This window comes from Emydura macquarii, unplaced genomic scaffold (assembly GCF_026122565.2).
Source record: "Emydura macquarii macquarii isolate MOO-44397 ecotype Brisbane River unplaced genomic scaffold, CSIRO-AGI_Emac_v2 contig_2531, whole genome shotgun sequence".
In the NCBI taxonomy this organism is placed as follows: Eukaryota; Metazoa; Chordata; order Testudines; family Chelidae; genus Emydura; species Emydura macquarii.
Genome location: NW_027132668.1, coordinates 8,181,242 through 8,195,665, shown reverse-complemented (window position 1 = coordinate 8,195,665; position 14,424 = coordinate 8,181,242). Strand labels below are relative to the sequence as shown.

The 14,424-nt window shown below is 43.6% G+C and overlaps 1 protein-coding gene across 2 annotated transcripts in view; it reads left to right on the top strand.

The window, feature by feature from the left end:
* Positions 1–14,424, top strand: part of ATP11A (ATPase phospholipid transporting 11A) — a 231,571-nt gene that overhangs the window by 103,861 nt on the left and 113,286 nt on the right. For both annotated transcript variants that reach the window (XM_067563678.1, XM_067563679.1), the window contains exon 2: positions 2,610–2,732. In XM_067563678.1, coding sequence (XP_067419779.1) covers positions 2,610–2,732 — 123 coding nt within the window. The remainder of the gene's footprint in view (positions 1–2,609; positions 2,733–14,424) is intronic.

Here is a 14,424-nt window from a genome sequence, read left to right as displayed (position 1 = left end):
TATGTGAGTTCGTATTGGTAATCCACTTAATGGGGGAGGGTTGTAGATTTGTCATTGACTCGTGGCATAGGCCAGCTTATATTGCAAAATGAAGGAATTGATTACCTCACCTACTATCCTTTCCAAATCCCTTTATATGGGCTCATAAACACAAGGAATATGTTTGTCAATCTTGTCCAGTGTAGAAGGAATAAGAAGCTAAATAGTCCATTCCCAATGTACAAGGATTTATGCATTGAATTCCCATTAGCTCTAATGGAAGCTTCCTACTTGCATCCTCTGTGTATCAAGGCAGGCGTTTTTAAAAGTTGTACTATAAGCAACCCAAAGAATTGTTGCTGCATTTTTTGAAGTCCTTCTTAGTGTAAAATCTAATGCAATATACTGTACAACTTAATCCTCTACCCAGGCTTGTATTGTGCTCTCTTCTGTTTTGAGCTGTATGATTTGACACAAGTATTCATAAATCTTTCATGTGCTTTGTACAGCCACATGTGCTGAAAAGTTTATATGTATCCCATGGTAATTGAAGTATAAAACATATGTTTTTTTTAATCTAGCTATTTGTTTCTGTTATCACAGAAGCTCAATATAATATAGAAGTTCTTTCAGTACAATTTTCTTTTCCCCCAAAATTCTTTGACTTGCCACAAAATCCTGGCCACCTGGGTGGAGGCAGTGTGGACTGTAGCTATTCTAGGGCAAGTTGAATATTTGGAATAGCAACAAATTGTTTTGAATTGTGGCAACTCACATTAGAAACACAGGGAGTTAACTTGTTTGAAAATTAGACTAATTTATATGCTCTTCCACTCTCTCTTATTCCACTTTTTCAAAAAGGATACGCTAAGCGTTTTTTAGACCCATACATTTGTGGCTTGATTCTAAGAGACGTTGAGCACCTACAATATCCGTTTGTAGTCACTAGGAGTTGCAGGTATGCAGCACTTCTCAGGATCAGTATCTTCATCTGTTTTGAGGGTAGTCTTCATTTCTACCGTCCTTTGCTGTTAAAGTGCTGTATTCTTAACATGTCCCTCTCAATGAACTGAGTAGGATAGAAATAGAAGAATAGGATGGTGAAAATGCCAAGAAACACTCTCTTCTTATCCTTTTATCCTATTTAGTTTCATATACCAAGCTTGCTGTTTTGGCATCTGAATACCATGTCTTCATATTTCTGTATAATTTCAAGAATGAGTACCAGTACAGACGTATTGAAATGCATAGATTACTTTAATTATATAAATGTACAGTTAATAATTAAAGGGTCATAGATATAATTTTCAGTCTTAAACATGTCATACTTTTTCCTCAAGAGAAGCTTCAGACCTATCCATTCACTGATTTTTCTACACACAACTACAGGTTTCTCTTTTTCTTTTTTCCTTTTTATAATACTGTATTAACAAATAGTTGAACTGAAAGTTTTCCTTAATATAAATGTGATATTTAAGAGTGTAAATCATTGACTTGCTGTGGTAATGATCCAGTGTATGACATCTAAGGGCAAGTTTCTTTTGCTTAAATATGAGAATGAAATTTTATTTTCAGAATTCTGAGCTTATTGAGGAGGAGAGGTAATGTTCTAATATGTTAAACACAAGTATGTATAAAATACAACATTTCAATATAAGGCAATGTTTGTGTTTCAAATAGATTGAAATTTTTTCTCTTAGTAATAATTAAATATAAATTTAATTCAATGCACTTACAATACAGTGAAATTCATATAAAAAGTTATCAAGTACCTCACACAAATACTGAAGAGGTGACGTATTAGGATAAATTTTAGATAAGATCTATGGGAACTACTTAAACTAAGTTTTTCCTAAAAGGCAAGCACTTTCTATTCTCAACTCTCTGAACCAACCCCTCAAATCATCATAAACTCAAAGGAAAGGAATTTATTCTGTATCCTCAGATAGTAGTTCTTACAAACTCTGAAAACATAAATGCTAATTTGAACCAATTATATAGAAGTTTTGTGATGTGGGTGCATGGGAACTAAATGTGGGCCCCACCCTACTTTTTTTTCATGATTATAGACAGACTTTGAACTCAGTATATTCAGAAATGAAAAATGTGCCTGTCTGATTCACCATTACTAGTATTTCAGACAACACAGGGTGGGTTCTGTGTAGAAAGTAAAGCGCTTTCCTATTATATTTGCTTTAGTGTTGAGTAAAAATGGAGCATAGCTGGTTATTCGTCCAATCCAGATTGTTTTTCATGTGAATGAAATGTTAATATCAGTAATTTTATCAGAAGAGTGAGATGAGCACTGGCCTTGTGAAAACTTTTTTTTTAAACCTAATTTGACAGCAAAATTGTAAACTGTCTCTTCCTTTTTCTTCAAAGGCTAGCATTTCAAGGATGCTCCCTTATTGCTTTAGGGGGGAAACATTACTGAAGACAAAGGCAGAGTTTTGGTAGTTTGCTCATATTTGTCATTTAGGGTTCTTGGGAAGACTATAGGCAGAGATTTTGGGACAGCCTGTTGATGACTATGTGAAAATGAAAATAAGAGACAGGATTCAATCAGACTCATCTTTATACAGAAATACTGAGTGAACTGAGATGACCTTCTTTCTTTCTTTCTTTTGCAGTGTGCTGGAGAAGAGAATTGGGTGGACAATCGGACTATTTATGTTGGGCATCGTGAACCTCCTTCAGGCACCGAAGCATACATTCCACAGAGGTATCCAGATAACAGGATAGTCTCATCAAAGGTAGAAGTTTTTCCTTTAATCAGTGTTACAAAGCACCTAATTTTCTGCTTTATTCTGTTCATTTTTGTTTCCACTAACGTTTTTTTTTTTTTTTGCTCAATTAATCATCTTCTTTACTGTGACAGCTTTTGGAAAAGGTAAAATGAAAGGTTTCCTTCACCAAAATTGCCTCTGGCTTGAAAGGGAATAAAATGACTCATCCCATGTTAATATTAGTGATGTGCCTTAAGCCAATAAGATGACTCCATATGATTCAACAAAAATGCAGGCTTCTTTAGTTTAAAAAAACAAAAGCGAATATTAGCGTGGAGACGAGTTGGGGAAAATGGAGGAATAAATTGTTGAGGAATAGAAGTATTTTGTGTAGCTTCTTGTGGAACACAAAAAAGAAAAGTAATATAAAAAGATGAGAACGTTGCTCAACTCTGAATATATAAATTTTAAACTACATGTCTGATAACTGTTTTCTGACCTGAACCCCAAATCTATTTTGAGCATCAACAGCTACTAGGTAGAACAAACTTTTTCTGCTCTACCATCTCATGGCTTAGTGTAAAGATTCAAGATGTTCTGCTTGGAAAGAGAACCTGGAATTAGGAGCAGTGAAAACCTATTCTGGGGGGAGAACTTGTCAAGAAGTGGAGCCTACCTTTGGGAGCAAGGAGGCTGTGATGACATTCTGTTCTACTTAGGTTCTTATATCATGCCCATCACTATAGTATCTGAGCACCTTCCAGTTGTGCATTGAACAACACGATTGGCATATGTCCTGTTATTATTACTTTTTATCTGCAGGAGCATCTAGGGGTCCTGGCCTCCTTGTACTAGGCACTGTACAAACATCAACAAAAAATGGGATAGAGAATCCATGTTGAATGGAGCAAAGGCCACTCAGTTCCAGTGGTGTTGAGGTCAATTTGTCATGGACCATGCCACTGAAGATTTGACTTGAACAATTCAGATACAACAGGGATGAGGCCTGTATAAGTGTCTTAATGGTTCTGTTTTGTTTTTTTTTAAATCTGACTTTCCCTAGCAACTGCATACTCTTCCCTGGTCAGCAAGGGAATTGGTAATATCAGTACCCAAAACTATCTTCAGGTAGTTCTTCGAGTGTTTGCTCATGTCGATTCCAAGCAGGTATGCGCGCGCCGCATGAACAGTTGTTGGAAGGTTTTCCCCACAGCGGTACCCATTGGGTCAGTGCAGGTGCCCCCTGGAGTGGTGTCTCCATGGCGCTGTATATAGGGGCCCGACAACCCGCCACCTCTCCAGTTCCTACTTACTGCCCATGATGGTCATTGGAGCTTTGGTCTTCTTGCTTCTGCAAGTTTTCCCAGTTGTCCTTAGCAGTTCCTGTGTAGGCCCCAACAGGCCCCTGCACTGTGATACTATAATATAAAAAGGACCAAAGCAGGCCTGAACCCTGGATACCACAACATGAAGCTTAAGGGTTAATTTTTACACTAAGAAAAAAGAACAAAACTAGGCAATATAGATAAGGGAATTCCGGACACATTGATTGTTTGTTCATGCCACCCCAGGCTCCACTGTGATAATTGACTAAAGTAAGGACATCCTGCCTAAACATTCTGTGATTTAATATTCATGACATATTAGGACCCTGCTGTTTGTTACTCTGAGTGAATGTTTGGGAACATCTTGAAATCTGATTGTGTAGTGATTTACAAGTGCAGTGGAAATGCCCAATGCGTATCAGGAATGTGGTTGATGTGTAAATCAGGGGCCAATGAGGGGACAAACAAGATTTAAGATTTCTACATATGTATTCCTTTTTAGTAAAATGGTGTTAGTAAAATTGGTATAGGTATAAGAATTTGTATTAAGTTGGTGAATAAGTAAAGACAAAAATGCTATTAATGAAATGGAATAAGAATGTAATGATTTTTAGTAAGTATGAATGAGGAATGAAAGTGGTTTGAATGTTGAGATAAGATGGCAAGAAAATAATCACTGAGGCAATAACTTCAGCCTCGAAGGCAAGAGGAAAGGAGATTAGATGTTTTTGTTTTAAAAACCTTTATGACCAGAATGGCCAAAGAACAAGATGAGGAACCCCGGAAAATAGGGGAGTTTACAACCTCAGAACAGGAACAAGATAAGGTGTAAAACAGGAATGAAAGAATGATGGGAAAGTTGTCCCCCGTGCAGCATCAAATGTAATTGATGATTACATCAAACAAGACCACCTGACGTGACAAATCCATAGACCCGAATGGGGATGGATAAAGTATAAAACTGGAAAGAAGAAACCTGGACTTTGTGCTCGTTCTGCAAACCCCAAGGAGCATCGTGTCGCGACCGACAGAGCCCGGCTCCACCCTCGTGTCTGAATCACTTGGCCAGTGATTTCAGCTCGAGCAACAAGGGACTGGTAACTATATCTCTCCTGCAGAAAGAAGTGTGTGTGTGTGTGTGTGTGTGTGTGTGTGTGTGTGTGTGTGTGTGTGTGTGTGTGTGTGTGTGTGTGTGAGAATGAAAGTGTTATAGGCAATTGTTTGCTTTTTGAAATGTTTCTCTTTTTTTTGTATTCATAATAAACACGGCACATTGCCTTATCTCCTGAATAAGATCCTGCTGTTTATTATATAACACCTGGAAATAGTTAGAAAGTTAGAGTTAGTCTGTTATTGTAGTTATATAGCTATAGATAAGTGTTAAGTAACAGTAAGGGGTCTCCCCATTTCCGGGACTCCCCTACCTGGGACCCCGGAGTATGCCTCGGGCCCAAGGCTTCAGACCCTGTGGATTCTGTCACAAATCTATGCCAAAAGGCAACCCACACGACTCTTGCTTGAAGTGTTTGGGAGAATCGCACTAAACAGATCGTTGCAAGATATGTAAAGGTTTTCACCCAAGGAACTGTAAGGGGAGAAGAGTGTGCACCTAAAGCAGATCATCATGGAGCAGCTCTTTGGCCGCAGTCCCTGGAACTGGCACCGGGCGCATCTGTGTGCAGTGCCCCGGCATCAGTAAGAGGCCTGGCACTGAAGAAGTCCTCAGCGCAGAGGGAGCCTCAGCACCGACACTCACTGGTCACAAAGGCTATTTGGCACCGATCCCATTCGCCGGTGCCCCGTAAGCAGCACAGGGCGGACAAGGGGTGCTCGCCTATGGTGCGGTCCACGGACGAGGGCACTGGCCCATCGCATCCAGAGGAGTCTTTGGCACAAGGGTCCCCGGGACCGGCGGTGGCAGCTCTTCAGTGAGCGCCTATGAGCCTGGTGAGTGTGAGTTCCCCAGTGAGGGAGAGCAAGGTGAAAGAGCTGGACCTCCCCTCCACGCCGGATACATTTGAGGCGGCGCGGGACTTGATTGCCATGATGGCACAGCAGTCCCCCGTCTCAGGAGTGAAGGTGCCAGATCAAAGGCCTCCGGCACCGCTAGCCACGGTGCCATCTAGAAGCAAGCTTCCCATGATGCGGTGCAGGTTGCCTTCTCTCCTAGGCATCGATCACCGTCACCCCGGCACCGATGGCCCACGCAATACCATTTGCCTTCTCCGCAGCACCAGCACTGATCAGCCTCCCTGTGACGCCAATCATCCACACCGCAACACTGATCAGCCTCATCTATGCTCCGATCACCTTGGCACCGATCGCTGGCACCAAGGCACCACTCAAAGACTACACCTACTTCAGCACCACTGTGGTCCCTGCGGTCAGAGTCCGGGTCATCGGACGCAGAGGTAGACTCCAGTGCCTCGAAGAAACACAGGTCAGAGGGGCAATACTATAAGGCGGGTAGAGAGCAAGCATCCCCCCTCTGGACCTTGGCCTATGTAGTGTCAGGTGCCTCAGCAATGGCCCTTCTGGACCCCATTGGTGTATCACCAAGCCCAAGGGTCCCAGCCCAAGGGGCCTTATTTAATTTCCTCAGAGAGCTATGTGGCTGGCACCCCGGAGCGCAGCTCCATGTCATGCAGCACTGAAGCCAGTGGGCACAGGGAGGCGGTGCCGCCGAGAACAGTTTGTGCGGCACGCAGTGCCAAAGAGGAGGTGGATCCAGGTACTGAGGCGGCACCCGATGCCTGTAGGGAGGTCCCGGGTATGGAGGACCTGATAGACCAGGATGTTTCTGAGGTGGAGGGGGGACCCAGGGCCTCGTCTTCCTCCCCTGCCAACGCAGTAGCGGGGACATCAACCGTTGTGCTACCCATGGACAATCGGGCTCACCAGGGGCTCTTGAGAAGGGTGTCCCAAAACCTGAGTCTACAGGCAGAGGAGGTTTGAGAGTCCATAGACCCAATGGTGGACATTTTGGCTTCGGAAGGCCTCTCTAGAGTAGCCCTGCCGCTGACTAAAACGGTGCAGCCCACGACAAAGACACTGTGGCAGATGCCAGCCTCTATCCCACCCACAGCAAAAGTGATAGAGAGGAAATATTTCGCCCCTTCCAAGGGATATGAGTATCTCTTTACCCACCCTCAGCCTGGTTCTCTTGTCCTGTCTGCAGCAAATGAAAAAGAGAGGCAGGGGCAGCAGGGCCCAACAAAGGTGAAGGAGCCTAAGAAACTAGACCCGTTTGGAAGGAAGGTCTACTCCACTGGGGACCTGCAGCTGAGAATTGCCAACCAACAGGCGACCCTCAGCAGATATAACTTCAACTCATGAGACACGATGGCAAAGTTTAAAGACCACCTTCCGTCTGAGTCCAAAACAGAGTTTGGAGCCATGGTGGAAGAGGGAAAAGCTGTAGCCAGGACATCATTACAGGCTATGCTAGACGCTGCAGACTCTGCAGCAAGGACTATGGCTTCAGGGCTGGCCATGAGAAGAAGTTCTTGGCTGCAGGTGTCAGGCCTCCCTCCTGAGCCTCCAGGACCTTCCCTTCGAAGGAGCGGAGCTATTTTCAGAGCAAACAGACTCCAAACGCCACAGCCTCAAGGACTCTAGGGCGACCCTGAAATCATTAGGGCTACATACATCCTCCATGCAGAGGAAGCACTTTAAGGCCCAGTCTGGGCAAAGGTTTTATCCTCAGCATCTTTGGTAGGACTCCTCCAGGAGAAGGGGCAGGAGCAATAGGTGCAGGACGCCCCAGCCGCCCAACCCTGGCAAAGACATAGGGAAGCAGCCACCAGGACCAAAACAAAACTTCTGATGGTGTGCCTGTGGGCAACACTCCAGGACAGTTACCAGATCCTGCCCCCCTTTCTGCAACAGATTGTCCCATTTCTACCGTGCCTGGCCCTGAATAACATCGGACAGATGGGTGTTGTGCATGGCAGAGGTGGGATACTCACTCCAGTTTTGTTCTACCCCACCTTCCCACCCCCCTTCCCAGTCCCTCTTTAGGGGGACCCCTCTCACAGCAACTTCTCATAGGAGAGGTGCAGGAACTGCTTCGCACTGGAGCAGTAGAAAAGGTCCCTCAGGAAGTAAGGGGCTTTACTCCAGATATTTCCTAATCCCGAAGGCAGAAGGAAGGCTCAGGCCTATTCTCACTCAGTGGAATCTCAACAAGTTCGTAAGGAATCTGAAATTCCGCATGGTCTCCCTAGCCTCGATCATTCCCTCTCTGGATCTGGGGGACTGGTATGCCGCCCCCAACCTAAAAGATACTTAATTCCATATCTCAATAATACCCTCCCACAGGAGGTTTCTCAGGTTCATAGTAGGACACAAGCACTACCAAATTGCTGTCCTCCCATTTGGCCTATCGGCAGCTCCAAGGGTCTTTACCAAATGCATGGCCATGGTTGCTGCATTCCTGAGGAGACACGGTGTCCAGGTATACCCGTATCTGGACGATTGGCTAGCCAAGAAGCAGGTGGAAGCGCGTCTCCCTAATACAGGCAATGTTCGTCAACATGGACCTGCATCTGAACGTGAGTAAGTGAACTCTAGTGCCCACGCGAAAAATAGAATTTATTGGGGCGGTCCTGGATTCAGTTTGGGCCAGAGCTCTGCTCGCTTTTGGATTATGGGCTCCATAATACGGACCCTCAGCAACTTTCCTACTACCACAGCTAGAAGCTGTCTGATGCTTCTAGGCCACATGGCCTCCTGCACATATGTGGTCCAGCATGCGAGGCTGTGACTCAGACCTCTCCAGCTGTGGCTAGCATCGGTCTACTGACATGAAAGAGACATTCTGGACAGAGTAGTCTCCCTCAGATTGTAGTCCCTTCAGTGGTGGCTCAACCCCTGTCATGTGTGCCAAGGGGTCCCATTTGCCAGGCCGCAAACGTCGCTGTTGCTGGTGATGGACGCTTTGGCCTTCGGGTGGGGAGCACACCTCAGCGAATGGAGGACCCAAGGCCTTTGGTCCCCAGAGGAACTGTCACGCCACGTAAATGTCAGAGAGCTACAGGTGGTCAGGTTGGCCTGCCAGATGTACCAGTCTTACTTGACAGGCAAAGAGGTGTCAATATTCACAGATAACAACACGGAGATGTTTTGTATGAGAAGACAGAGGGGAGCACATTCCTCTTCCCTGTGCCGGGAGGTCATCAAACTCTGGGACTTATGCATCGCCCAGTCCATAAACTTGGAAGCGACCTATCTTCCCGGCACCCAGAACGAGCCGGTGGATCACCTCAACCACTCCTTCAACACCCACAAATGGTCTCTCCGTGCGTATATCCTGAGAACTATTTTCCAGAGGTGGGTGTTTCCCCAAGTGGACCTATTCATGACATGATCCAACAGGAAGTGCCACCAGTTTTGCTCCTACAAGGGACACAGTCCGGGTTCCATGACAGATGTGTTCCTCCTTCCCTGGGTTCACCACCTGCTTTATGTGTTCCCACTGTTTCTTCTTGTCCACAAAGTCCTCTTGAAAATCAGGAGGGACAGGGCCTTGGTTATTCTTATAGCCCCAGCGTGGTTGAGGCAACACTGGTACACAACACTGCTGCAGCTCTCCGTAGACACCCGGATCACCCTGCCACTGGTTCCAGACCCGATCATGTAGAACCATGGTTGGCTGTGTCACCCCACCCTAGAGTTGCTTCATCCCATGGCATGGAAGCTGCATGGTTGAATCCTAGGGAGGCAGAGTGCTCGGAGCAGGTGCAGGAGGTTCTCCTCAGTAATAGGAAGCCATCTGCCAGAGTGGTGTACTTGGCTAAATGGAAGAGGTTCTTGGTATGGTCACTACAAAAGGGCGCCCCTCCAATGCAGGCGTCACTGCCTCCTGTACTGGACTATCTACTGCACCTAAAGCAATCAGGTTTGGTGGTTGCGTCTGAAAAGGTGCACTTGGAGGCTATCTCCGCCTTCCACCCGGGAGAAAGGGGCCGTTTGTTATTTGCCAACCCTATGGTGTCCCGTTTCCTCAAAATCTTAGAAAGACTTTACCCTCCAGTACATCATCCAGTTCCATCATGGGATCTTGACCTGGTGCTCAATAAGTTGATGGGCCCCTCTTTCAAGCTCCTATCTTTGTGTTCTCTGTGGTACCTCTCATGGAAGGTAGCCTTCCTCGTCGCTATCACCTCAGCAAGGAGAGTGTCTGAACTCAAGACATTGACCTCAGAACCCCCGTATACAGTATCCCATAAGGACAAGATGCAGCTGAACCCTCACCCACCTTTCCTGCCCAAAGTGGTCTCTCAATTTCACAGTAGTCAAGAGATTTTTCTTGCCAGTGTTCTTTCCAAAGCCGCATGCCAACAGCAGGGAGCATAGTCTCTACTCATTAGATGTCAGATGGGTGCTGGCTTTTTACATAGAGAGAACTAATCCTTCTGTAAACCAAATCAGCTCTTCATTGCTGTAGCAGAAAAGATGAAAGGACTTCTAGTGTCCTCTCAGAGGATTTCATCCTGGATTACCTCATGTATAAGGGCGTGTTACGAGCTAGCCAAGGTGCCAGCGCTGGTTCTCACGGCGCACTCCACGAGAGCTCAGGCCTTGTCACCAGCGTTCCTAGTCCACATCCCCACACAGGGGATCCGTAGGGCGCAACCTGGTCTTCTATACACACATTTACTTCACATTATGCCATTACCCAGCATGCCAGGGACGATATGGCATTTGGTAGAGCAGTGCTCCAGTTGACAATCTCGTGAGATCCGACCTCTCCTCCATTTGGTCTGCTTTGAAATCACCTGCTTGGACTCAACATGAGCAAGCGCTCAAAGAAGAAGAAAAAATGGTTATTTACCTTCTGTAACTGTTCTTCGAGATGTGTTGCTCATGTCCATTCCAAGACCCACCCACCTACCCCTCTTGTTGGAGCTGATTGGCCAGAAGGAACTGGAGAGGTGGCAGGTCGGCGGGCTCCTATACATAGCGCCATGGAGGTGTCACTCCAGGGGGCACCTGCACCAACCCGACGGGTACCGCTGGGGGAAAAGCCTTCTGATGACTGTGCATATGGCGCGCACACACCTGCTTGGAATGGACATGAGCAACACATCTCGAAGAACAAGTTACAGAAAGTAAGTAACAGTCTTTTCTTGCTGCACTGTTAGTGTGTTTAGCTTCCTCCTTCCTCAAACATTTTTGGATTGAAAGAGGTAGTAGTTCTTTCTGGCAACCATCTGAAGAAGTGTGTATGCATGCATATATGCATACACGTATGGGGGGAGTATACAGTATACATCCATCCATTGCCTCCATGAAGGGAGAGCAAGCAATAGATGGACTCTGGACCAGGCTGTGGATAGATATTAAGGGTACAGGCCCCAGAAAGAGAATTATTGGTTGGAGAAAGGTGCTTAGAGGGATCTATGTTATGGGATTAGCATCAGTCCAGAGCTGTGGATCTAGGGTGATGCTCGTGGGTATGGAGCGAACTTGAATTTGTTATAATTGGAGGTAACTTCTGGGTGTGTACTAAAAATCTTTTGCCTAGCCCTAGATAAATAAAATTCTTAATTTTGATGGTGAAGTAGTCTTTGTGTAGCTTGTGTATCTCCCATTGACTGCCGGCGAATTTTGCTGGTAGTGTAGACCAAGCCTCAGTTACATACCAGAAGAATGTGTAGTGATGAAGAAAGAATGGAAAGTTGTAATCTAGGCTGGCAGTGGAACACACTTGCATCCTTGATACTTGCAATGAATTTGGTGTTTACAGAATGAATCTCTCAGGGCAGATCTATGCTACCGCTTAAGTCGATATAACTTACATCACTCAGGGCTGTGAAAAAGCCATCCTCTGAGCAATGCAAGTTACAGTGACCTCAGCACTATCCAAACCGGGTGCAGCTGCACCAATGTAGCGCTTCAAGTGCAGACTAGCCCTATGTATTTGTGTCTTTTGTCACATAGAACCCATGGCTTCCCAGCTTTCTCTGGGCAAGTGCCTTGGCAGTGCTCCACTCTGCTTGCCTGCAAACTCTGCAGATAAATGCTGATCCCCTGCATCACAGCAGCGCAGTGCATAACCAGCAGCCTGAGAATTTCACATTTTAATGTGCTTATTTCTTTTAAGCTTCATGAGCACATCTCTTCAAACCCAATATTGAATATATTAATCAGTCTGATATAGATATATACAGTTGTTGGAAGATGCATTTCTCTTAGGGAAAACTTGCCTTATAAAATAATGACAAATTCTAATAAAACCTTTTCCTAAAACGGTTCAGAATATTTCAGTTCTTAGGTAAATATTTAAACCCAGGTGTATTTTGTTGCCTTGTTTATAATATTTAAAGATATACAAAAATGAACAACATTGTTCACATGCACTCATAATGAGATCTAATATTCAAGAGATAATGCAGTAACTATCAAAGCTGGAATAAAGCTAAACTGGCCTAACATTGAGGGTACTCAGTGTTTTCATGCCACTCTGTTGTGGAAATTGCCTTTTGGAGAATTAAACAATGCACATATTTGTGCAACTTTCTGCACTCCATTGTGGAGTTTTGTTGTGTGTATTTCAATGGGATTTATAAAAGCAAAGGTTAAGTTAAATCCTGGTGAAATTCTACAAAATAAAGGAATCCAACTTTGCTTCCTTCCTCCCTTTTCTTTCTCTTCTGCTCAGCCTACATGCAGGAGGCTGAATTCTTTAAGTTATTCTCCCACCTTCTACAATTTATCTTCATTTTCTTTCTTTTAATGAGTTTGGTCTTCACAACCTTTCATTATGTGAATGTTAGCTCTTCCCTGGAAGAGTTTAAAAAGGTGTTCTTGAAAATACCATATTTTTTTAAAGGGACTTTACTAATTAAATTATCTTGAGAACAATATGACATGCATGTTCTGCTCTGAAAAATTTGAGCTTGTCTTTCTACTTTACTGCTAAAAATACTTTAACGAGTTGGATATAGATTTTACTCTTTTTTAAAAAATTAAAGAGAGACTGTATGTTGTGATATTACAAAAAATATATTCATGCTAAGAAACACCAGTTTATTGTCCGACTGAAAAGCCTACAGTTGTCAAATGTGGGAAGAAAACCTCCATGACAAGTGAATAAGGAGGGGACAGAATTAGTGGTGTTAATATAATAGAAGTGGTTGAGGACTTTAAAAAAAAAAAAAAAAAAAAAGAACATATTTGTCTACAAAAATGTTTTTGTTTTTTTAATTTAAAATAAAATTATGTTGCCTAAGACCAATTTTTTTTTAATGAAAACTGTTTTTGTGGAAATTCTTTTTAATCAAAAAATCATTTATTGTCAAAAAATAGATTGATGAAGTTAGGTATGGAAGACTAGAGCAGATGAACTCATATGGGGGGAAAATATGCTATATCCACACGAATGTGATAAGAAAATAACTGACAATAAAATTGTGACAAAAATGACAAGACCAAAAAAAAAAAAAAAAAGTTCTCTCACAATAATACTTAACTTTTATAGTGCATTTCATCGGTAGATCTCAAAGCACTTCAGGCTTTGAATGTATTTATCTCACTACACCTCTGTGAGGTGCTACCCCTTATTTTACAGATGGGGAACCAAGGAACAGAGAAATTAAGTGACTTGCCTAAGGTCACACAGAAAGTCTGTGGCAGAGCAGGGAAGTGAAACATAGGTTTCCTGTGTCCTGCACTGCTGTCCTAATCACTGGACCATTCTTTTTATGATATCTGTTTAGAAACCACTCTAATTACTTTTTTCTGTCTGGCTACAGCTGCCCTGTAAGAACTCAATCCTACAGGATGCTGAGTGATGTTCAAATCAATAGAAGTTGAAAGTGCTCAGTACCTTGCAGGTGCAAGTCCTACTTATGGACAAAAATGGCTGGATTGGTCCAGCGGGTTTTACTGCATTTAGTGAACAAGTGGAATTCGAACTAGTTCAAACTTCAAAGAAGAGCAATTGTATGAAATGATAGATCAGTTTAGATAGTTATAGAACATCTTCAGATAACTTAATATCTATATTAATATATAATTATATTAACTCAGTATTTAACATGTCTATGTAGGTTTTCTATAATTAACAATAGAAAGTATTTTAATGGGACAAGTTGTTTATCTTCAGTACCTCTTAAATCTGTCCTCAGATCTAAAAAGGACTTTTACTGTAGTGGCTGATGTGCAGCATTTAGCTTCTAAGCATTCCTTGGATCTGAGTGAGAGGCTGATGGGGGAGAGGAAGAGAACGGCTTTGTCAGCTCCTAGATTTACTTTCCCTTCATCTTATAAGAGGGATAGAGCAGAAGATATTGTGAGTCTTTCTCCAGGTCAATCTATCTCCTCCTCCTAAGACTCTTAATAGATCACCTTTTTATGTGTCTACATCCTCTGGCACCATTGTTATCTTC